The 24,251-nt window shown below is 41.1% G+C and overlaps 1 protein-coding gene across 2 annotated transcripts in view; it reads left to right on the top strand.

Moving 5' to 3' along the window:
• The window catches only part of GALK2 (galactokinase 2), a 159,960-nt gene that overhangs the window by 8,237 nt on the left and 127,472 nt on the right, over positions 1-24,251 (top strand). Inside the window, exons 1-3 of one of the 2 annotated variants that reach the window (XM_059701940.1) lie at positions 1,113-1,321; positions 14,281-14,369; positions 20,937-21,060. In XM_059701940.1, coding sequence (XP_059557923.1) covers positions 1,269-1,321; positions 14,281-14,369; positions 20,937-21,060 — 266 coding nt within the window. In that variant the 5' untranslated portion in view covers positions 1,113-1,268. Of the gene's footprint in view, positions 1-1,112; positions 1,322-14,280; positions 14,370-20,936; positions 21,061-24,251 lie in introns of those variants that run through there. The other variant, XM_059701948.1, reaches the window with a different exon arrangement.

Raw genomic sequence — 24,251 nt, 5'->3', positions numbered from 1 at the left:
TTTATTTGCTAGTGATAAGGAGGGACTGAAATAATAGAAAATAGTCCTGAGATCAGAGTAGCTTTGTTTCCATGATGTTCCACTTACAGTAACAATGCAAGCAGGTGCCAAAGGGCTTCAACCCTTTACTCCACTTTGATATCGTCAATTCGCACTTTAGCCTTCATCTCCAATTTTCCCTTCCCCACTGTAGACATGTAGAAATTCTGGAGTGACAACTTATTGAATCTCTCTGGGTTATGCTACTACCCTACTGTTTGTGTCGTGTTGGCCCAAACTTCCTCAGCTAGGGAACCTTGGGATAGGTGCATTACTAACTGCCCTTGCTTGTGTTTGATCTCAGCATTCTGGGGTAAAAAGTACCCTAGAGAGTTAACAGACCTGAAGTTTAATTCAAGTTTTGCTACCAATTAGCAAGTCACTTCACCTTCCAGTCGTTCATTCTGTTCATCTTACCAATTGATTAAAAATCTAATTTGGGTGCTGGTTTACACAGTTCCTACCCTCAAGTTGCTTACCTTGTAATGGTAGTGATGATGGAGGTGGAGACAGACAAAAAAAAAAAAATACCTGAGAAATTATGCAGAACTTGTGAGGACTATGAAGGAGAGAAAACAGAGTGATGGGGTGGGGATGGTATGTTTTTTGATACAGGGCATCTAAGATTTCTCTACGTAACTGAAAAGTGAAGGGGTTGAACTGGATGCTCCGGGCTCTTGCGGATTTAGACATGTTTTTCTTCTTTTTGCTATGTGTTCTAGGAAGGCCTACCAATGCATCTAGTCTGGAATAAATGCAAATATGTTTAAATCAAGTGTTGCATCGATTTTATATTGCCTGATTGGGAAATAACCCACACAAGAGGCAATAACTAAACGTTTTGGAGTAGTTGCTTGTCATTAAAGAACAAAAGCCCTAACTTAAAAAAAAGGCGGGGGGCGGGGGGAGGGGGGGGCGGAGAGCGCAACCTGAGTCGCCAGCTTATAACTCTGCACGCAGACGTAAGCCTAGGACGCGGGAAGAGAATTTACTAAGTGCCCGGTGGCTGAACCTGACCGCCTCTGGGAGGGCGTGGAGCCCCACGGCCCAGGGAGGAGGAGCCAGAGGAGGGCGGACCGAAACAGCCACCTCAGCGAATCTGCAGGATTTCCGCAGGGCGGTGGGGCCCGTGTCGCCCGGAAGAAAGGGCTCCGGCCGCAGATGTCTTGTGATTACGTTGGGAGCCTTTTTTCACCAGTTGAAGCTGCCGAAGGAAGAAGGGTCTAGATATGGCCACGGAGGGCCCTGTCACGTGCCGAGTCCAGGTGGCAGAACATCCCAGGTGGGGGAGAGGAGGCGCCGCTGTTAGGGGGTTTGGGACCGCCTGGGTTGGCTCGGTGCAGACGGTGTCCGTGGCTTTGACTTCACAGGGGCACCGCGCTTTCCCCTGGGAGGGAACAGAAGCCTTGAGATTTTTATGAGGCTGCGCCGCTGGGCTTGCAAGGAAGACCACGCGGCACTTTCCACCTTGACTCCTGCCAGGGATGTGTGTTTCTCTTCATCCATGCAGATTCTTCTTTTTCCTTTCTTCCTCAAGGTGGTATACTCTTATGCAGGGCTGCAGCAGAAATACCCAGATTAACTCTAACCCCTTTCTCTCTTTGTCTTGCCTGCCGGCTGATAGTTCTTTTTAAGGTCTCCTTTCTAAAATATTCACTGAAAGCACACACACACACACACACCCCTCATCACCCCAAACAACCTGCCCGCAACAAACAAACAAACAAAATCTTTGGTGTATGCATTCTTTTACACAAATCATGGACTCGATGAATTGCCACTTAGGGAGTTAATATGCTGCCGGTATTTAGCCACGGAATAACAATAGCTTAGTGATACCTAGTGGACAGTCTTTTCATTTGAGGGCATATTGCAGATACTTTGTAGAAATAAGTCATTCTGACTCAGATTTTCTAAGATTGCTTTGCCTCCCCCTTTGCTGTTTCTAATTTTTACTCCCCCCGCCCCGTAACTTTTTTCTTAATATTAAATTTTCAAGCTCTTCCCACTTCCTGGTATATGATCATCATGTGACAGTTGATAAAATAACTTACTAAAACTTGCAAGTGCTTTTTCACCCTTAAGCCAGCAAACAGTGGGCCTTTAGTTACCAGAAAGAAACACAGTTTTTGATTATGGAGACTAGCACTGCTTTAGACTACTTGTGAATGTCTTTGTTTTTTGCTAATCCTCACCCAAGGATATTTTTTCCATTGATTTTTAGAGAGAGTGGAAGGGAGGGGGAGAGACAGAGAAAGATATATTGATGTGAGAGAGAGACATTGATTGGTTGCGCGCCCCCCCCACCCCCCCACTTGACCGGAATCGGTCCCAGGACCCTTCAGTCTGTGGGCCAATGCCCTAACCACTGAGCAAACCGGGTAGGTCATGTGAATGTCTTTGGATGTCAGTATATTCTCTTGAGGCCCTTGCACAGTACTGTTGCCCTTACACATTTGAATGAATTAGGACGCTTTGTTAAATACATGCTTCCAATAAAATTCATGAAGAATTTGTTACATGAAAATAATCTGGCACCTTGTACATAAAACATATCTATGTGTAAATTTCTGTCTTTTGATTTATATGATTTTAATCATAATGGTCCGTATTTCTATAGTTACCCTGTGGGTGAGGGGAAATGGTGGTAACAAGTATTAAAAGTGAAGAATTGTTTATAAAAGTTTCTTAGAGATCTTTACCTATTTTGACTTCCAGTGTTCATTCATGCAACAAATGACTGTTCTGTGCTAGCCACTGATGAGATCATAACAGCAGTCAGATAAGTTTGTGCTGTCATTTTCTTGTTTTCACTTGTGCCTGCAATATGATTGTTAGTTTCAAGCAGTGTTTCAGCCACTTATTCATTTTAGTAGGGGTGACTTAGGTTAGATTTAGATAGTATATCTATAAACGCACCTAGCTGGTCCTATATTGCAATATGCTGAAAGGAAAAAAAAATGCATGAGAGTGTCAACATCAGATTGTTTTCTTGTGGAACTCCTGTTCTTTCTTCAGGATGCCTCTAAATAAAGGCATTAGTCAACCACATTTTACATTTGGATAAATTTCTTCTCTATTCTTTTTATATAAAAACTAGGAGCCCAGTGCACGAATTCATGCACCTTGAAAGGAACTGTGGGCTGCAAGGCTGTAGGGGGCACAGGGGCAGGTCTTGGCCCATCGTCCGTGCCCCTGCTTGGCCCCTCCTGCTGTGGCCCCTGGTCCCCTGTCTGTTGGCAGCTCCGCTTCTGCTGCCACCACTCCCACACGCCAACGGCATCAGCCCCGCTTGCACCTGCTGACAGTGTGGAGCGATTGGGTCCGGCGCCAGCAGTGGGTGCAAGTGGGGCCAGCACTGTCCGTGGATGTGAGTGGCAGCTGCTGCCCCGATTGCCCCTCAGGAGCAGGGGGAGGTGGAGAAGCCCTCAGGGGCTATCAGGGGCAGCAGCCGCTGCTGCTTGCAACCGCTGACAGCACCGAGCAATCAGGACCAGTGCCGGGTGCTGGCAGCGGGTGCAAGCAGCGGCTCTGTCTCCAGCTGCGGGTGCAAGCAGGGCTGGTGCTGGCAGTGGGTGCAAGCGGGGCCGTCATCAGCAGCAGGTGTGAGAGGAAGCTGCCAGCCCCGATCACCCCTCAAGAGCAGGGGGAGGTGGGTAAGCCGTGAGGGGCGATCAGAGCCGGCAGCCGCCACTGGCACTCGCTGACGGCACCAGCCACCAGCAGCAGGTGCGAGTGGCGGCTCTGGCACCAACGGCAGGTGCCAGCACCTGGAGGGATCATGGTACGCGGGAGCAAAAGATTTTTAGTAGCCACCAGAGGCTTGCCCCGATGACAGAGACTGGTGCCCCACTTTGGTCTGGCGCCCCCGCTCACCTGCTCTCACCTGCTCCACTATCCCGCTGTGGCTGATGCCCGCCAAGTTTTGCACGTGCCCTCCTGGTGGTCACACACGTCATAGCGACTGGTTGTTCGGTTGTTCTGCTGTTTGGTCTATTTGCATATTAGGGTTTTATGTATATAGATCAAATAGAAATAGAAGCTCTGATTATTTTTCTGCATCCCAATCTTACATGCTCTCTGTATTGTAAAACTACTTTAAATTCCACTGTTTTAGTTTAATTTTTTTCTTTAAAAGTGGTGTCTCCTCTCTTTTCCTTTCCTTTGGAATTAAGTTTTAAATTGTTGGATTATTCTTTTAATGGCTATATCTATACATAATTCTCATACCAAACACTTTACCTGTTTAAAGTTTACAATGAAATGGTTTTTAGTATATTCACAGGATTGTGCAGTTGTTACCATAATCCAAGTTAGAACCTTTTTATCATCCCCAAAAGAATTCTGCATCCCCTAGTCCTAAGCAATCACTAATGTACTTTCTGTTTCTATAGACTTGCTTATTCTGGAAGTTTCAAGTAAATGAAATAATATAATATGTAGTTTTTGTGACTAGTTTCTTTCACTTAATATATTTTCCAGGTTCACCCATGTTGTAATGTGTTACCAATATGTTATTCCTTTTTTTAAAAAAATATATTTTATTGATTTTTTACAGAGAGGAAGGGAGAGATATAGAGAGTTAGAAACATCGATGAGAGAGAAACATCAATCAGCTGCCTCCTGCACATCTCCTACTGGGGATGTGCCCACAACCCAGGTACATGCCCTTGACCAGAATCAAACTTTCAGTCCGCAGGCCGACGCTCTATCCACTGAGCCAAACCGGTTTCGGCTATGTTATTCCTTTTATGATTGAATAATATTTATTGTATGGATAGACCGCATTTTGTTTATTCATTCATCAGTTGATGGATTGTTTCCACCTTTTGTCTCTATGAATAATGATGCTGTGTGAATGCATTCTCAATAGGAAAGATTTAGATTATGTAAAAGTATATTCAGGAAAGCCTGGAAATCCCACAGTTCCTTTACTCACTATAGTCTCTGATTCCTAATCTGTGCTGCCAATTCTTCCCTTCATAGAAATTACCCACTTGATTTGTATCCTTGTAAGATTATTTTATCCTAATAATATCTTGTATCCTTGTAATATGGTTACCATTTTATACAAAATGGTATTATTATATTCATATGAGTAGAATCATATTTGTTTTCCTGTCACTTTTTTTCACTTAACAGTTTTTCTCAGAGATTCTGCCATATCACTGTTTTAAAGACCAAGGTGTTTAATAGTATGACTATCATTATTTATTTAACTGCTAAACTATTTAAGAGTGTATATTTTAGTTTCCAATTTTTCACTCTTATAAACAATGCTACAGTCAGCATTTTTGTAAATGTATCTTTGAGTGTTTTTGTGAATGTCTCTCAAAACTCATTCATGAAATAAAAAAAAGAAGAAGAATGGAATCTTCTTAAAAAACAAAACAAAAACTCATTCATGGAAATGGAATCAGGGCCAAAGGTAATGAACATTTAAAATTTTGATTGTTGCCCAGCTGGCATGCATGGCTCAGTGGTTGAGCAGTGACTTATGAACCAGGAGGTCACGGTTCGATTCCCAGTCAGGGCACATGCGTAGGTTGTGGGCTCAATCCCCAGTGGGGGGCATGCAGGAGGCAGCTGATCAATGATTTTCTCTCATCATTGATATTTCTATCCCTCTCCCTCTCCCCTCCTCTCTGAAATCAAATTAAAAAAAAATCTTTTAAAAATAAAATTTTGATTGTTTATGCCAAATGGCCCTGCAAAAAAAAGATGTTATTAGATTGTCTATTTTTTGTTAGTTTTCAGGAGCCTTTATATATTATTTTTTGTATGAATGTATGGATTTTTTTGATATAAGCAATTTGTTTTTTTAAATATATTATGCAATATTGTTCCCAGTCTAGCACTTAAACTTTTTGATGTCTTTTATATTTTATGCAGTGTATATAGTACAGTGTTGAATGATAGCACTTTTGTCTTGATTCTGCTTTTAATGGGAACATTTCTAACATTTTGTCATCAAATATGATGTTTGCTGTTTCTGGTCAATAGCCTTTGTTAAAGTAAGGACATTTCTGTTTTTTTCCAGCATGTCAAGAGCTTTATTTTTTTGTGTGACTTTATTTATTTGTTAAATTTATTGGGGTGACATCGGTTAACATGAACATATAGGTTTCAGGTGTGGATTTCTAAGTTATGAGATCTGTGTACTGCACTGTGTGCCCACCACCAAAAGTCAAATCTCCTGTCACCATATATTAGGACTCCCTTCACCCCCCACCCCCTTCCCTCCGGCAACCACCACACTGCAGCTTGTGTTCATGAGTTTCAGTTTTATATCCCACATATGAGTGAAATTGTTGAGGGCCGCTAGCAAACACTCGGTTTAAATTTGTCACTGAAACTCAGAGCGCAGACAGAGTCACTGGGGGCGGACCTGGTCAAGAGACTGGGAGGCTACTCAGTTTGACTTTCCCCGCCCAGTGTTAAGGGTTGGATCTCATGATGTTGCCAGGAACTCAAGGCCCATCCAGATGTGATGTAACTTCCTGTTATTCGATTATTTATTGAAGTGATTTCCGGTGCTGGCTCTCTCTCTCTGTGTCTGTCCCTCCATCAGAGGGCAAACGCCACACCCGGGGCCCAAGCTTTTATTCTACCTCTGTGCCTGTCTTTTCATTTTCTCAAATCCCAAAAGCGCCTCCTACTTAAAAGAACCGGTTTGTCTCTCTCTCGGTGCTGGACGTGGAGAAGGGAGCCCCCGTCATATGAAATCATATGGTTCTTAACTTTTTCTGACTGACTTATTTCTCTTACCATAATGTTCTCAAGGTCAATCCATGTTGTTGCATATGGTGCTATTTCATACCTTCTTATGACTGAGTAGCATTCCACTGTGTATATGTACCACATCTTCTTTATCCAGTCCTCTATCGCAGGTCACTTTGGTTGTTTCCATGTCTTCCACCGTGAATAATGCTGCAGTGAGCATAGGGGTGCATATATCTTTGCAAACACACAATTTCAAGGTTTTCGAGTATACACTCAGAAGAGGGATTTCTGGGTCATATGGTAGCACTATTCTTAGTTTTTTGAGGAATCGCCAGACTGCTTCCCGTAGTGGTTGTGCTAGTCTACATTCCTGCCAGCAGTGAGTCAGGGTTCCCTTTCTCCCACAACCTCTCCAAACACTTATTATTACTTGTCTTGTTGCTAATGGCCACTCCAACAGGTGTGAGGTGGGATTTCATTGTAGTTTTGATTTGCATTTCCCTAGTTGCCAGTGAGGTTGAACATATTTTCATATATCTGTTGCCTGTTCCTATGTCTTCTTGGGAGAGGTATATTTTCACGTGTTCTGCCCACTTTTAGATTGGGTTGTTTATTTGTTCGGTGTTGAGTTTTATGAATTCTTTAGTTATTTTGGAAATTAAACCTTTATCAGAGCTACTGTTTGCAAATATCATCTCCCATCTGGCTGGCTGCCTCTTTGTTTTGTTGTCAGTTTCTTTGGCTGTGCAGAAGCTTTTTAGTTTGATGCAGTCCCATTCATTTATTTTTGCCTTTACTTCCCTTGTCTTTGGGGACAAATTTATAAAATGTTCTCTACAACCAAGGTCCATAAGTTTGGTATCTATATTTTTTCTATGTAACTTATTGTTTCAGGTCTTATATTTAGGTCTTCGATCCACTTTGAATTAGTTTTTGTACATGGGGACAAATTGTAATCCAGTTGCATTTGTTCACGTGTGGTTTTCCAGTTGTCCCAGCATCATTTATTGAAGAGACTGTCTTTACTCTATTGTGTGTTTCTGGCTCCTTTGTTGAAAATTTACTGTCCATTTACATGTGGTTTTATAGCTGGGCTCTCTATTCTGTTCCATTGATCTGCATATTTGTTTCTCTGCCAATACCATGCTGTTTTGATTATTGTAGCTCTGTACAGTGGGGCCTTGACTTACGAGTGTCCCGACTAACGAGTTTTTCAAGATATGGGGCGTCTCTCGGCCGATTTTTTGCTCTGAGTTGCGAGCTAAAATTCAGGTTACGAGCCAGCTTCAGATACCCCACCGCTAGTTGGCGCAGCGAACGTCACAGTGAACGCCACAACATCAGCCCAGCATCACGTGTCTCACTCATTCACTGTTGATTTGACATACGAGTAATTTGAGTTACGAGCTCCGTCACGGAACGAATTAAACTCGTAAGTCAAGGCCCCACTGTAGTATAATTTGAAGGCAGGTAGCATGATACCTCCAGCTTTGTTCGTTTTTCTCAGGATTGCTTTGGCAATTTGGGGTCTTGTGTGGTTCCATACAAATCTGATGATTCCTTGTTCTATTTCTTTAAAAAATGACGTTGGAATTTTGATAGGGATTGCATTAAATCTGCATATTGCTTTGGGTAATATTGCCATTTTAACTATGTTGATCTTTCCAACCCATGAACACAGGATATTTTTCCATTTTGTTTTGTCCTTTTTAATCTCTTTTAATAATGCTTTGTAATTTTCAGTATATAGGTCTTTCATGTTCTTTGCTAAATTTATTCCTAGGTATTTTATTGATTTCAGAGAGGACGGGCGAGGGAGAGAGGAATAGAAACATCAATGATGAGAGAGAATCATTGACTGGCTGCCTCCTGCACACCCCCCACTAGGGATTGAGCCCACAACCTGGGCATTTGCCCTGACCGGGAATCAAACAGTAACCTCCTCGTTCATAGGTCGATGCTCAACTAGTGAGCCATTGCAGCTGGGCTCTTGTTATTCTCATAACAAACCTTTGCAGTAACTTCTATCATTATCCTCAGTTTGTAGTTGAGGAAAATGAGGGACAGAACAACTCATTAAAATTATGATTTTAAGTGAGGAAAAGTTTTCCTCTACTCTCTTAAGTTTAGGAGCTGGTGCCTGTGAATTAAACTGACAAAAGATAGATTAACAGGAGAAAAGGTTTATTTCATATTCAACACATGGGGGCTTCCAGAAAAGTGAAAACCCAAGGAAGTGATTAGGGATGGGAGGTTATGTACCATTTTAACAAAGGGTGATAAATTGTGAGAAGTGACTAGATAATAAAAAGGGGTTTGGGCTTGTAGGATGGCAAGTTGTGGGAAGGTGACTATATGGGGGGAACTAATGGAAGATAATAAGGGCTATTGTAGTAAGGTTTGTTTATATAGGTTTGTTAGTGAAGTCTTCAGTGATAAGAGTCTTCATCTCTTGGTATGGGAGAAGGAATGAGACAAGTACAGAGAGGGAAATCTATGCCCTGCTTATAGGTAGATAGAGGGAGAGTAGAGAGCTCCTCCTGTGCTTGCTATTTCTTAAATTGCCTTCAGCTCAAAATAATCCTCCTGCCAAATGACATATTTGAAGGGGCAAGTTTTGATTCCCTTCACCATGAAAGTACATATTCACAGCCAAGTATTCTTAAATTAGTATTAAAATTCATATTTTTCTTGTTATCCTGATAGTGAAGACAAAACAGAAGCACAGATAGTATAGGAGACTTGTCTAAGATAGTCAAACTAAAGATACATGTCTTTTCGCTTAAAATTTTAATTCATTCTTTGCAATTAGCCATTTGGTCACCCGAGGGTTCCTGGAGAATCAGTCCTTATATTGAAATCTATTTCATTCACTACAGTCATGTTTTTGTTTCTCAAGTTCTGTTACTAAAACTGCTGTTAAAAAATATCTGAAGTCCAAAGAGCATTTAGAGCACCAGATTCAGCAATTAGTGTGGTGATAATTTGACCATTTCTGCCTTTAACGATGTGATCTTTGTAGGAGCTCTTATGTTCATATTGGAAATGCTCACTGTACTCTTTTTGGAGGCATACTTTAAGTGACAACATTTTAAGCGATGGAGTCTTGCTGGTGACTAGCCTAGTGTGATAAAAATATAGCTACTCTCCCAATTATAGCCATATTGCTTCATTATCAGAGGATTAGAGGCCTGGTGCACGAATTCATGCATGGGTGGGTCCCGCCCCGACATATCTGGGCCAGCTGGTGGGGGTGAGGGGATGGGGGGAGGACGTGGGAGGTTGGCCACTGGCCCCACCCCCAATTGGGGTTGCGGGGGCTGGTTGTGGGGAGGGGCCGAGGGAGGTTGGCCGGCTGGTCCCACCCCCATCAGGCTGGTTGGCTGGCTGCAGTGCACGTCATAGCAATTGGTCGTTCCAGTCGTACCGGTCACTTGGCTTTTATATGTATAGACTAGAGGCCCGATGCATGAAATTCATGCAAGGTGCTCAGCCCCCGCTGCGCCGGTGGCCGGGGGCCTCTGCCACCTCTGCTTCCTCTGCCACCTCTGCTTCGGCTCCCGCTGCTGTGGCTTCGTCCAGAAGGACGTCTGGTCTAATTAGCATATTACGCTTTTATTATCATACATTAGGTATGAGGTTTAGGAAAACATTGTGTACACCAGTTCTTTCTATTCTTTGAGAAAAATACTTTCCTTTACAGCCTCTTTGCATTTGAATTTCAAAGGCAGGAGTGTTGTATGGTAAGCCTCTTGGTGATGGAGTAGTTACAGTAAGGCACGAACAGACTGTTTTCCTGGGGTAGTCTGGGAAAATCATGCAAGATTTAATAACTCAAAATCATTTTACTAAAACACATTTTAGGCGACTTACTCTAACGTGCCATTAGTACTTCATTTTATTTGTGTTCGCAGTGTTTATAAAAGCAAATTAATAAGGGTTCAAGTTCTGCTTGAAATTTTGTCTGTATGTGATTTTCATAGGCAGAAATAGCCGCTGTTGAGGCTAGTGGAGTTAAATAAGCTAGAAAACGTCTTTCTCTTGCCCATGCCTAATTGGTCACTGATTCCTATGGATTAGACTTTCTTAATATAAATTTAATTTTCACCCTTCTCTATCTCCACCACTAGTGTGCCCTCAGCATTTCTCTCTAGATTTACTACAATGGCTTCCTATTGGATTTCTTTCTTTCTGCCTTGCCTTCCTATGACCCACCTTCTATTCACTCCTCAGTGAGTTTTGTCAAGTGTGAAATTGATATCACTTCATCCTTAAACATCTGTTCACAGGCAATTGCTTCAACTTGGCATATAAGGCCCTTTAGGATCTGGGGCTTGATTACCACCAGCTTCCTCTCCTACTTTTCTCTTTTGATGTATTTAAAGCCCTAATTATAATTTTCGGAATGCAGCATGCTGGCCCTTTTAATTCCATTTGCCTAGAATGCTTCGCAACATCCCACTTGTCTGACATCATCCTTTACAACTCATTTTAACTGTTGCCTCTTTGGGAAGCCTTCTCTAACTTATTCTCCCGATTATGGATTTATCTTCATCCACATTCTCCCACAATAGGAGCTAAATAGCTTCTCTCTACTCCCAAAGGACTGTATCACTTTATTGTCATGCTGTATTGTACTTTTTATTACCCATCTTTTTCTTCCGACAAACTTTTATATTCCTAGAGGCCAACAACTATTATTAATATCCTTTTTAAGTAGAGTATTTAGTAAAGTATCAGTAAATGCTTTTTAAAAACTTTTTATTTTGAAATAATTTAAGATTTACACAAGTCAAATATAGTAAAACAATACTATGTACTCTTCTCTCAGCTTCCCCAAATGTTAACATTATTCCATATTTATTTTATTGTTCTTTCTCTTATCTATATATATGAAAGCCTAAGGGACCATTAGGACCAAATGACCAGATCACTGGAATGACTGGTCGACTGGTTGCTATGATGTGTGCTGACCACCAGGGTGCAGATGCTCATCACAGGAGCTGCCCCCTGGTGGTTAGTGTGCTCCCACAGTAGGAGTGCCGCTCGGCCAGAAGCCAGGCTCACGGCTGGCGAGCGCAGCTGCTTCAGTGGAAGCCTCTCCTGCCTCCACGGCAGTGCTGTTGAACAGTGGTGGTGGCAGTGGTGGCGGCAGCAGCAGGCGCAGTGGGGCCGGAATGAGTGGCAGCGGAGCTGCGCCTGGCCCCAGTGGGGCTCCTCCGCAGCCACCTGCCGCTTCAGCACTGCTACATCCCTTGGGGGGATGTCAGACAGCTGGTTTCGCCTGATCCCTGCAGGCCAGCTGTCTACAGGCCAGGGATCAGGCAAAAACAGCAGTCTGATAGCCCCCTGAGGTGTCCTGGATTGCGAGAGGGTGCAGGCCAGGCTAAAGGACCCCACCCATGCATGAATGCATGCACCAGGCCTCTAGTTATGTTATGTTTTTCTAAACAGTTTGAGATTAAGTTGAAGACATGATGCCTCTTTAACCTAAATACTGGAATGTGTTTCCCAGGAACAGGAATATTTTCTAACAGAACCAGAATACAATGATCAAAATCAGGAAATTAGCATCAATATGACATTATCTATTGATGCTACCAATTATCCCACTAATGTGCTTTATAGCAAATAATAATAATAGATATTTTTTCTTGGTCAGGATTCAATCGAGGACACGGTGCATTTAGGTTTCTTTTTTTGTTTGTTAAATATCTTTTATTTTGGGAGGCAGGCGGTGCCTCAGTCTTTCTTTGTATTTCATGACCAGTTATTTTATAGACTACCCCTCAATTTAGGTTGTAGGGAAAACTTGTGAAAAACTTGGAAATGGATCAAAAGTTTACTAGGTGTCTCCAAGGAGAATCAGAAGTTGCCTGGCATACCTATCTTTCAAGTGATCTGATTTCTATGCATCTCTGAGCCTTTCATTACAGTCAGGCTCTTTAATAGTGCTGTAGGTCATAGAAAACTGATAGCAGTGCAAATGCTTCTTATGCATAGGAATTGCAAATTATGTCTAGTGGGATGCAGTTGATTGTTGCTGTTAACCAGTTTTAGTAGCTTTTGTGTTTACTTGTAAATTTATTTCAACATTCCTTATTTGACTATATGAGTAGTACTTTGGTTTCTCCTTCTAACTGGTTATAATATTTTACTGGTTTTGTCATTAGTTAATGAGATAAAAATGTTCAATACATGTGTATTTTATACCTGTGTAAGAGCCATGATTATACTTTAAAATTCTTTTCCCTTTAACAGACTTTATATAATATTTATTCATTATTAGATTTACTTTGTTTTTTTTGTAAGGATACTACAAAAAAGTAATTTTGTTTTCTCAGTACATCATATCAGGAGGCACATGATGTCTATTTGCCCGTTACCAATGCTGTTAACTGGGATCACTTGGCTGAGGACACATCTGCCTGGTTTTTCCACTGTAAAGTTACTATTTTTTTTCTGTAACTATTAAGTATCTTTTGATGAAATATTTAAAAAATATGTTAATGTTCTGTTTCATATCAAACTTCTATTTACTGGTTTTAGCATCCACTGATGATCCTTGGCTGAATAAAAAATTATTACTATGATGGCTTGCCTAACCGGTTTGGCTCAGTGCATAGAGCGTCGGCTTGCGGACTCAGGTTTGATTCCGGTCAAGGGCATGTACCTTGGTTGCGGGCACATCCCCACTGGGGGGCATGCAGGAGGCAGCTGATCGATCTCTCTCATTGATGTTTCTGGCTCTCTATCCCTCTCCCTTCTTCTCTGTAAAAAATCAATAAAATATATTTAAAAAAAATTATTACTATGATGGTCACTAAATGATGATTTTCAATTTTTTTATTTTTTTTACATTTATTATTTGTCATTTCAGTATAATGAAGTGTTTTTCCTTTTCTTCCAGTTATTTTTTAAAAATATATTTTTATTGATTTTAGAGAGGAAGGGAGAGATGGAGACATCAATGATGAGAGCGAATCATTGATCTGCTGCCTCCTACATGCCCCCCACTGGGGATTGAGCCCCCAACCCAGGAATGTGCCCTTGACCGGAATCAAACCCAGGACCCTTCAGTCTGCAGGCCAACGCTCTATCCACTGAGCCAAATCAGCTAGGGCTCTTCCAGTTATTTATGTTAGTATGGACATACTGATTTCTGTTTTATTCTGTGGGTTATAATATGTTGTCTTTATTACTATGTTGATCAAGTTGTTTCAGATTTGGGCAGTGGGATCCTCTTTGTGGGCTCCTGTGTCCTCACATGTTACATCATTGTTTCAGCACTTCCTTACTTTCTGGCACAACAAGATGTGCCAGGTTTGTGTCTATGAAAGAACGTCCAAACTGTTAGAATGTCACTTAGGAAGTTATAATATCTGCTTTTTTTTTTTTTTTTTTTTTTACTTTTTAAGGGTAATTAATGATGGTAAATATATGAAATATATTTGCACATGTGTATTTTATGGATTTTTCTAGTATGTGGATATTCTGACATTCTACTCTTATTTTCAGATTGCTGAAGCTAAAGGAGATATTTAATTCTAAGTTTGGATCCATTCCCAAGTTTTATGTTCGAGCACCAGGAAGGGTCAACATAATAGGTATTTCAAAAGTTCCTTCTCTAATTTTTTTCCTCCTTTGATAAGATCCAAGTTTTTGTTAATACATTATTTTCTTATTTTTTCCCTGGGAGAACTGAAAAAAATAGAATATTTCACATATACCTACTCAAGCTTTTATATAAGAAACCACACTATACTTTCATCTTTCCCAATCCATGTTATTGTTAATTTTTTCCATTCATTTAAAAAATTTATTGAAACTAGTTATTAATGTTGTTTCATGAGGAATAAAAATATTTTTCTGTGCTTCAGGTTACATTTTTAGACTGTGGTGAGTAATTTTGATGATTTTATGTTTACTCATTGTATTAGAAGAATACTAGAAATCCTATAATTCCTCATTTTTATTTATTTTATTTATTTTTGTTAATCCTGACCCAAGGATATTTTTCCATTGACCTTTTAGAGAGAGTGGAAGAGACGGAAAGACAGAGAGAAACATCCATATGAGAGAAATACATTGATTGGTTGCCTCCTGCACACATCCTGACTAGAGCCCAGGCTGGGGAGAAGCCTGCAACTGAGTACGTGCCCTTGACTGGAATTGAACCTGGGACCCTTTGGTCTGCAGGCCGATGCTCTATCCACTGAGCCAAACAAGTTAGGGCTAATTCCTTGCTTTTAATTATGTGATGACCTAAAGAATGATTGCTTTTAAAACATTTCTTTATAAGAGTTTATTTGAGCCACACTGACAACATGAGCTGGGAGCAAGATCACAAATGCTCGGGAGAAGGTTTTGCAGTTTCTTTTATGCATTTGAGATTAAGGAAGGAAAACAAAAAAGATCACATGATGGTGGGAGAAAGCAATTCAGGGATTGGAGTACAGGATAGTTAAACTCAACCTTTTGAAGAAGAGTTCTGAAGGACCATTTCAAAGTTGTTAGCCTAGATGCACAGAAACAATGGACAGGGCTTGCTGAAGGCAAAGATAAGCCTTTACTAAAGAAGTTATATGCCTGGGACATGACTACCAACCATAACCTGCCCAGTTAGGAATTTATGATCAGATCACTCTGTGAGATGACTTTCCATAGAAGCCCCCTTTCCATCCACAACAGGAACTTACGTAGCTCCCTATCCAGTTAAAATCATATTTAAACACTGTGGCATGAGGTGTGATCATATCCATTTCATCAATATTTATTGAATACTTAACCTGTGCTAGGATGCCATAATGTATAAAACTGGAACAGTGGCAGTCTTCTTGTGAGAATGATTTGTTTTTATTGAGAGAAAATAGGATGGAGAACTGAGAAAGCTTCAGGATTCAAAGGAGGATTTAAAAAAAACTTTTAAAATGAAAAGTGTAAACATACAAAAAAGTAATTGGCATCCTATATAATAAAAGGTTAATATGCAAATCAGCCAAATGGCTATGACGTGCACTGACCACCAGGGGGCAGACGCTTAACGCAGGAGTGCCACTCAGCCAGAAGCCAGGCTCATGGCTGGCCAGTGCAGCTGCGGTGGCAGGAGTCTCTCCTGTCTCCATGGTAGCACTAAAGATGTTCAACTTGGAAGTGCCCGGCTAGCTCAGTCGGTAGAGCATGAGACTCTTAAAGATGTTCAACTGCCTGCTCCCCTCCTAAGCCTTCAGTCGGACATCCCCCGAGGGCTCCTGGACTGCGAGAGGGCACAGGCTGGGCTGAGGGACCCCCCTGAGGGCATGAATTTCATGCACTGGGCTTCTAGTAATAAAATAAGCTCACATATACCCAATAGCTTCAATTATTTTCCACTCAGGTGATCTTATTTTATTTCGAAGCAAATAATGGAGGATTTAAAAAATATGAGATGTTTAAATGAGGGGGAAAGGGCAACGGAGTAAATCCAGTGGAGAGAGATTGAAGACATCTGAGAAGAGAGGAACTGATGGAGCAGAATTCCCTAGAGGGCAAGAGGGCTGGTATCTAGAGCATAGGAAGAGGGCCTCTTTGACTCTTTTTTTTTTTAAATAAATATATTTTTATTGATTTCAGAGAGGATGGGAGAGAGCTAGAGAGATAGGAACAGCAATGATGAGAGAGAATCATTGATTGGCTGCCTCCTGCTGTCATTGTCAATCTAGGAAAAGCCCTTTATTTTTATTAATTTTTATTTTATTATTTTTTGTGTGTTCTGTATATTTGTTTATTTTGTGTTTTAGATTCAATTGTTGGTAGATATGTATTTATTGCCATTTTATTGTTCATATTTTTGATGACCTCCTCTCCTTCCTTCCTTCCTTCTCCTCCTCCTCCTCCTCTCCTTCTCCTCCTCTTCCTCCTCCTCCTCCTTCTTCTTGAAGACCTTTTGGCATTTCTTGTAATGCTGGTTTGGTGGCAATAATCTTTAGCTTTTCCTTCTCTGGGAAGCTCTTTATATGTCCTTCAATTCTAAATGATAGCTTTGCTGGGTAGAGTAATCTTGGTTGTTGGTCCTTGCTTTTCATCACTTTGAATGTTTCTTGCCACTCCCTTCTGATTTGAAAAATTTTTCCATGTAGGTAACTACTCCTTTTCTCTTGCTGCTTTTAAGACTCTCTCTTTGTCTTTAGCCTTTTACATTTTAATTGTTGTTTGTCTTATTGTGGTCCTCTTTGGGTTCCTCTTATTTGGACTCCCTGTGCTTCCTGGACTTGTATGTCTATTTACTTCACGAGGTTAGGGAAGTTTTCTGTCATTATTTTTCCAAATAGGTTTTCTATTTCTTGCTCTCTCTCTTTTACTTCCGGTATCTCCATGATATGAATGTTGGTATGCTTGAAGTTGTTCCAGAGACTTCTCACGCTATCCTTATTTTTCTGGATTTTTTTTCCTGTTCTGATTGGATGATTTTTGCTTCTTTATACAGGGTGTCCCCCCCCCCCCAAATGTATACACACTTTGAAAAATTATTAATTCCAACGGGTTAAATCTGAAAAGGAAGAAACGTCAATTGAGCTGGCAGCTGTAAAGTGTATATACATTTTTTGGGACACCATATGTGTCTACTCTGTTGTTGATTTCCCCTGAATTATTCATTTCAGTTAGTGATTTCATTTCTGATTTTTTTTTTAACGGTTTCCATGTCTCTAAGTTCCTCAAGCATACTTATAACCAGTGTTTTAAACTTTGCATCTAATAGATTGCTTGTCTCTATTTTGTTTAGTTCTTTTTCTGGAGTTTTGTTTTGTTCTTTTGGAACATGTTTCTTTGTCTCCTCATTTTGGCAGCCTCCTTGTGTTTGTTTCTATGTATTAGGTAGAGCTTCTATATCTCCCAGGGTTGGTAGAGTGGCCTAATGTAGTAGGTGTCCAATAGGATCCAGTGCTACAGCCTCCCCCTTTACCCGAGCTGGGAATTCCAGGGGCATCCCCCAGTGTGGGCTGTGTACACCCACTTGATGCAGTTGAGCCTTGATTGCTGTTGGCATGTCGATGAGAGAGATGGCTATAAAGACTGGATATAAGGATTGCCAGGGACCACTGTGAAAGATCGACTATGCAGGGCCCATTCTACCAAGCAGGACTTACTCCAGCAGGTCTGCAGTCCTGCTAAGTTGCTTGTGGAGGTGGTTGGTGGTGCTTTGATGTGTCTGAAGCTGTCCACTGGATGCCCTGGCTTTGGGGCCTCCCAGGAGGTGCAGGCCAAGGTCAGCTGCCACCTGTGTTTTGCCTGGGGCCATCCAGCATGAGCTACAAAGCTAACTGCAGATGACTGCTACTTGTTCTTGGCTTTGAAGTGCCCAGAAGAGCCAAGCTTGGAACCTAAACCAGCTGCCACTAGTACTAGGCCTGGGACCACTTAGTGAGAGGTACAGGGCATGCTGAGGCCAGCTGCTGCTTATTTGAGAGATTTTAGGAAAGTCTGAAGCAAGGGTCCTCAAACTACGGCCCATGGGCCACATGCAAATACAAATATTGTATTTGTTCCCGTTTTGTTTTTTTACTTCAAAATAAGATATGTGCAGTGTGCATAGGAATTTGTACATAGTTTTTTTTAAAACTATAGTCCAGCCCTCCAACGGTCTGAGGGACAGTGAACTGGCCCCCTGTTTAAAAAGTTTGAGGACCCCTGGTCTGAAGTATCAGCCAAGACAGGTCATTTGTATGGAAAAGCCACTGGAAACAGGTTGGGTGGGCCCACAGATTGGTAGGGTCTCAAGGAATCACCAGAGCAGGGAAAATAATCTGAGCCAAGTTGATGGGGACTCAAATATGGTGCCTACTTGTTGGCTCTGTGGGAGAAGGGCTCAGAAAAGGAACAGTGGCTTCTACCAGCACTTCTGTCTGGGAGAAAGCTGTCCCTCCAGCTCTGTCCCTGATGCCAGACACTTCAGTTCCTCCCAGTATGTCTCTGGTGCCTTTCAGGCTACTGTTGGAACTCAGAGGGAATGAATCTGAGTAAGTCCATGTGTGGGCCCTTTAAGAGGAACTGCTTGGGACTCCAGCCACCCTCGGTCTTACTCAGCCACAATCCCCACTGGTTTTTACAGCCAGAAGTTATGGGGACTTTTTTACCTGACACTGGAACCCTGGACTGAGGGAGTCTTCTATGGGGCTGGAACCCCTCGATCCTTATGGGGGACCTCCACAGCTGAGTCCCCATCAACTTGGCTCACATTATTTGCCCTGCTCTGGTGATTCCTGATTTTTATTTGCCATATGTGGGTATGGGAACAGCCTATCTGTGTCTCCTCTGTTCTTAACAGTCTCAATGTGGCTTCTTCTTTATATTTTTAACTGTAGGACTTCCAGTCAGCTAGATTTCAGGTGGTTTTGAATGATGGTTGTTCTGTAGTTTAGTTGTATTTTTCATGTGGTTATGGGAGGACTCTGCCATCTTGACCAGAAGTCTGTTTTATTATTTTATAAATAATATATCAATTCTATATCAATGTAGAAAGAAAAGGTTTGTTATCTGTAAGAACATGTAAAATAATATTTGTTTTAAAAAATATGATTATGCAATTGAATTGCCTTCTATTCATTTCTCAGTTGATCAATATCTGCCATAGGAGCAATCCTCTACAATAAAGAGCTAATATGCAAATGGTTGTCACACCCTTGCACCCTCGCTCTGGGGCCAGGGCACCTGAGGCCACACCCCCCGCCTGGTGCTGGGCTGGGGGACCTGAGGCCGCACCCCTTGCCCCAGTGCTGGGGCCAGGGGACCTGAGGTCGGGCTGGGGGACCTGAAGCTGTGCCCTGCCTCCTGGTGCCAGGCTGGGGGACCTGAGGCTGCACCCCCTGCCCAGTGGGGCTTGACGAGGGACCTGCGGCTGTGCCCCCAGCTCTGTGGGGCTTTATGGGGCTGGGGCCGGCCAGGTCTGGATCTCATGAAATTTTGAGGTGCATGTGGGTTGGCAGGGACTTGACTCTGGGTCCCGCAACGAGCCCCAGACTCTGACAGGAGGGAGATTTTCATATACATTGTACTAATTTTCTTTCATCTCTGACACTTCTATTATAGAGAAAGGGTAAATAGCAATATTAAAATATTTCCTCTAATTAATTCCCTTTTAATGTGCATGAAATTTGTGCACCGGGCCACTAGTCAGATATAAAAACCTGGTATGGGGCCCAGCCACAATGGCTCAGTGGTTGAGCATAGACCTATGAACCAGGAAGCCACCATGGTTCACTTTCTGGTTAGGGCACATGCCTAGGTTGCAGGCTCCAGTGTGGGTTGTGCTGGAGGCAGCCAATCAATGATTCTCTCTCATCATTGATGTCTCTATCTCTCTCTCCCTTTCCCTTCCTCTCTGAATCAATAAAAAAAAAATAAAAAATAAAACAAACAAACAAAAACACCTGGTATGGGGAAATAAAAATGAGCTTGTTTAACCCACCTTCTTGAATTGTTATTTTGTAGTTAAATCTTATGTATAACAACCTTGAATTTAAGTGATAATTTGAAGACATTATGGTATAATAGAAAACAATTCTTCCTGGTGTTTCATGGAAGAATTAGAATTAAAGAATAGTTTACTTCCTATATTTGCTTACTATATATAAAGTAATACAGAATAAATATTCTTCTTCCAGCTTCTTTTTCTTTATCCTAGCTATGTGGAGCATATTCAACACAACTTACTGTTGCCAGGCATGTGGTTAGACCACAAAGAAATAAAAAGCAAAACCCTCACCTTTGGTGACCTCATTCTTTAGTTAGGAAGAGAGTGGGACTCACATAGTGTTAATATAAGGGAGAGTGTGCTAAAGGCTTCAATCATTCATATTTTAAAAGTTGATACAAAAAACAACAGAAGAAGGAGATAGTGCTCTTGATGCTTCACAATTATTTGGAAGTGTTCATTATGAATCAGAAAGTGTAAAAAAAACTTATGAAGGTTTAAACAACTCTAAAAGTGATAGAAAATAATAACTAATATACTTCTGCTAGCAGAAGTTCCTGGCTCAGATATCTGGGAGAAAAAGAAACCCCAATCAGTTTCTGCCCATAGTATTTTATTTTCTGTTAAAACCTAGCTTGTGGTCAAGTTTTTTCCTCAGTGTCAACTTGTGTTACTCTTGTGTTGTAAGTTTTCAATGATAAAAAATGCTTTCTCTTTTTCCTAGGAGAACATATAGATTACTGTGGATATTCTGTTCTTCCTATGGCTGTAGAACAAGATATGTTAATAGCTGTGGAACCTGTAAAAACACACACTCTCCAACTGGCCAATACAAATCCCTTGTACCTGTGAGTATTTAGGATTGGTACTATGTGCATGTGTGTGTGTGTGTGTGTGTGTGTGTGTGTGTGTGTTTGTATTTATATCCAAATGAACTCTTTAGGAGCTGTTAATTTTATAATAATTGTTTTAGTTTATTGAAAATTTGTATCTGACTTGCAAAATAGTCTAAGGCTACTATTTAATATTTGTTTATTTTATTTGTTCTATCATTCATTTAAGAAATATTTACTGGCCCTAGCTGGTTTGGCTCAGTGGATAGAGCATTGGCCCACAGACTATAGATTCTAGTCAAGGGCACATACCTCAGTTGCAGGCTCAATTTCTGGCTCTTGTTGGGGTATGTGCTAGAGGCAACCAATCGATGTGTCTCTCACACATTGATCTTTATCTCTCTCTGTCTCTCTCCCTCTTTTCCACTCTCTCTAAAAATCAGTGGAAAAATATCCTCAAGTGAGGATTAACAACAAAAAGAGAAATATTTACTGAAGAAGGAGAACCAAGATGGCAGTGTAGATAAATGCTGGTACTCACCACCTCCCACAGCCACATCAAAATTACAACTAAAATACAGAACAGCCATCACTCAGAACCTCCTAAAATCTGGCTGAATAGAAGTCCTATAACTAGAGAAGTAAAGAAGAAAGTACATCAAGACTGCCTCACCCAAGCTGTTTGCAGAGGCTTTTCCGTATGAACAACCTGTCCTGGCTCAGGCTTCAGGCTTTCCTAAAATCTCTCAAACAAGCAGTAGCTAACTAGCATGTCAGCATGCCCCATACCTATCGATAAGAGGCCCAAGACCTGGCACTAGCACCAGCATGCCTTACTTATAGCTTGGCCTCACCTAGGTACTTCCAAACCCAACACAAGTAGCAGTCATCTGCTGATTGTTCTGTAGCTTCTGCCATGTGGCTCCAGGCAGTGGCTGACTTTGTACCTCCCAGGAGGCTCCAGAGCCAGTGCACCTGGTGGATAGCTTCAGACCATACCAGATTACAGCTCTATACATCCACAAATGACACACTCAAGGGGCAGACTCAGTGAGCACCAAAGCACCACTGAAGCAAGTCCTGTATGCAAGTTGGTATCTCTTGCATACCAACTCTTCCATTATAGATGCTGCTGGTCCTTACAACCAATTGGTCTCGAGGTCAACTCCTCTAAGTGACACCAACAGCAATCAAAGCTCAACTATAAGATTGTGCACCCAGCCCACACAGGGGCACACCTAGCACTCTCAGCTCAGGTGACTGGAGAGTCTGAGCTACTGAGCCCTACAGGACACTTACTACACAAAGCCACTCTACCAATTTCAGGAGACATAGCAGGTCTAATGAATATATAGAAACAAACACAGGGAAGCAGCCAAAATGTGAAGATAAAGAAACATGTCACAAATGAAAGAACAGAAGAAATCTCCAGAAAAAGAAATAAATAAAATGGAAGTAAGCAAACTACTGAATACAGAGTTCAAAACAATGGTTATAAGGTTGGTCAAGGATCTTGAGAGCTTCAGCAGACTTAGTGAGACTTTCAAGGATCTCAGTGAGAAGTTCAAAGACATGGAAAAGGACCTGTCAGAAATTAAGCATACACTAACTGAAATAAAGAATAATCTACAGGGATTCAACAGTAGAGTAGAGGATTCTGAGAATCAAATCAACGAGTTGGAATATGAAGAAGCAAAAAACAATCAGAAGGGCAAAATGAAAAAAGAATCCAAAAATATGAAGATAGTGTATGGAGCCTTTGGGACAACTTCAAACGTACCAACATTTGCATTATGGGTGTGCCAGAAGGAGAAGAGAGAGAGAGCAAGATATTGAAAACCTATTTGAAGAAATAATGACAGAAAACCTCCCCCACCTGGTGAAAGAAATAGACTTACAAATCCAGGAAGCCTGAGAGGCCCAATCAAGATAAACCCAAAGAGGCCAAGACACATCATAGTTAAAATGCCAAGGGTTAAAGACAAAGAGAGAATCTTAAAAGCAATAAGAGAAAAACAGTTAATTACTTACAAGGGAGCACCCATATGATTGTCAGCTGATTTCTCAACTTTGCAGGCCAAAAGGCAGTGGCAAGAAATATTCAAAGCGATGAATAGCAGGGACCTAAAACCAAGATTACTCTACCCAGCAAAGCTATCATTTAGAATTGAAGGTCAGATAAAGAGCTTCCCAGACTAGGAAAAGCTAAAGGAGTTTATCACCACCAAATGGGTATTACATGAACTGTTGAAGGGTATTCTTTAAGCAGAGGAAGAAGAAGGACGAGGAGAAGGAGAACAAAAAAGATAGAAAATATGAACAATAAAGTGGCAATAAATACATATCTGTAAACATTTGAATCTAAAAATCAAAAGAAACAAACAAGGAATCTAATGAACAAAATAAACTGATGAATAAAATACTACCAGGGGCATGGGAACATGGAACAGATTGACAATCTCAGAGGGAAGCGGGGAGGAAGATGTTAACCAAAGATCTTATATGCATACTAGAGGCCCTGTACATGAAATTCATGCACAGTCAGTACAAAAAAAAACCAGATTTGGCATATAATTGGCACATTATATTTTTGGCTTATTATTCATTGGACAATTTGCCTGCAATTATGTTTATTCTGCAGTTATTTTATGTGTGCCTTTGAAAAGGCATTATACCAGGTTGTGCAAGATATAGAAATTCCTTACGTTTATATAGAACTTATTGTATAAGATCCTTTTATTTTCTATTTACTTTGCATAATTGAGAATATATGTTACATACATTTTGGACCATTTAAAGAAAACCTTACATTATCTCAAACACAATTTTGTGTCATTGTTTGCAAATATTTAATAGTGGGTGCATAATAATTTGTCACATTGATTTACTCAAATTCACTTAACCATTGCTATCACTATAAATATGTGGTTTCAACTTTATTTTATTTTTTCACAAAAGCTGAGCCTGAGACAGACTTGGATGAAGGTGGAGTATTTGGCAATACTCCAGTATTAGGAGTGGTAGTGAAACAGCATGGAGAATGAGTTAGGGAGGCAGAGGTAAATTATCAAGGCAAGTATTCTCTGCTGAGGATAAGCGGCTTTATTCCACCAGGACCCTAGGAAGTATGCAGCATGCCTCCCAGAATTCTTCACATGTTGTGTAGCATTCATTGCATAGAGATACCATAATTTATCTATTCACCA

The sequence above is a fragment of the Myotis daubentonii genome, chromosome 1 (genome assembly GCF_963259705.1).
Source record: "Myotis daubentonii chromosome 1, mMyoDau2.1, whole genome shotgun sequence".
Taxonomy (NCBI): Eukaryota; Metazoa; Chordata; class Mammalia; order Chiroptera; family Vespertilionidae; genus Myotis; species Myotis daubentonii.
Note: the sequence above shows the minus strand (reverse complement) of the source record. Positions and strands in the feature narration are given on the sequence as shown.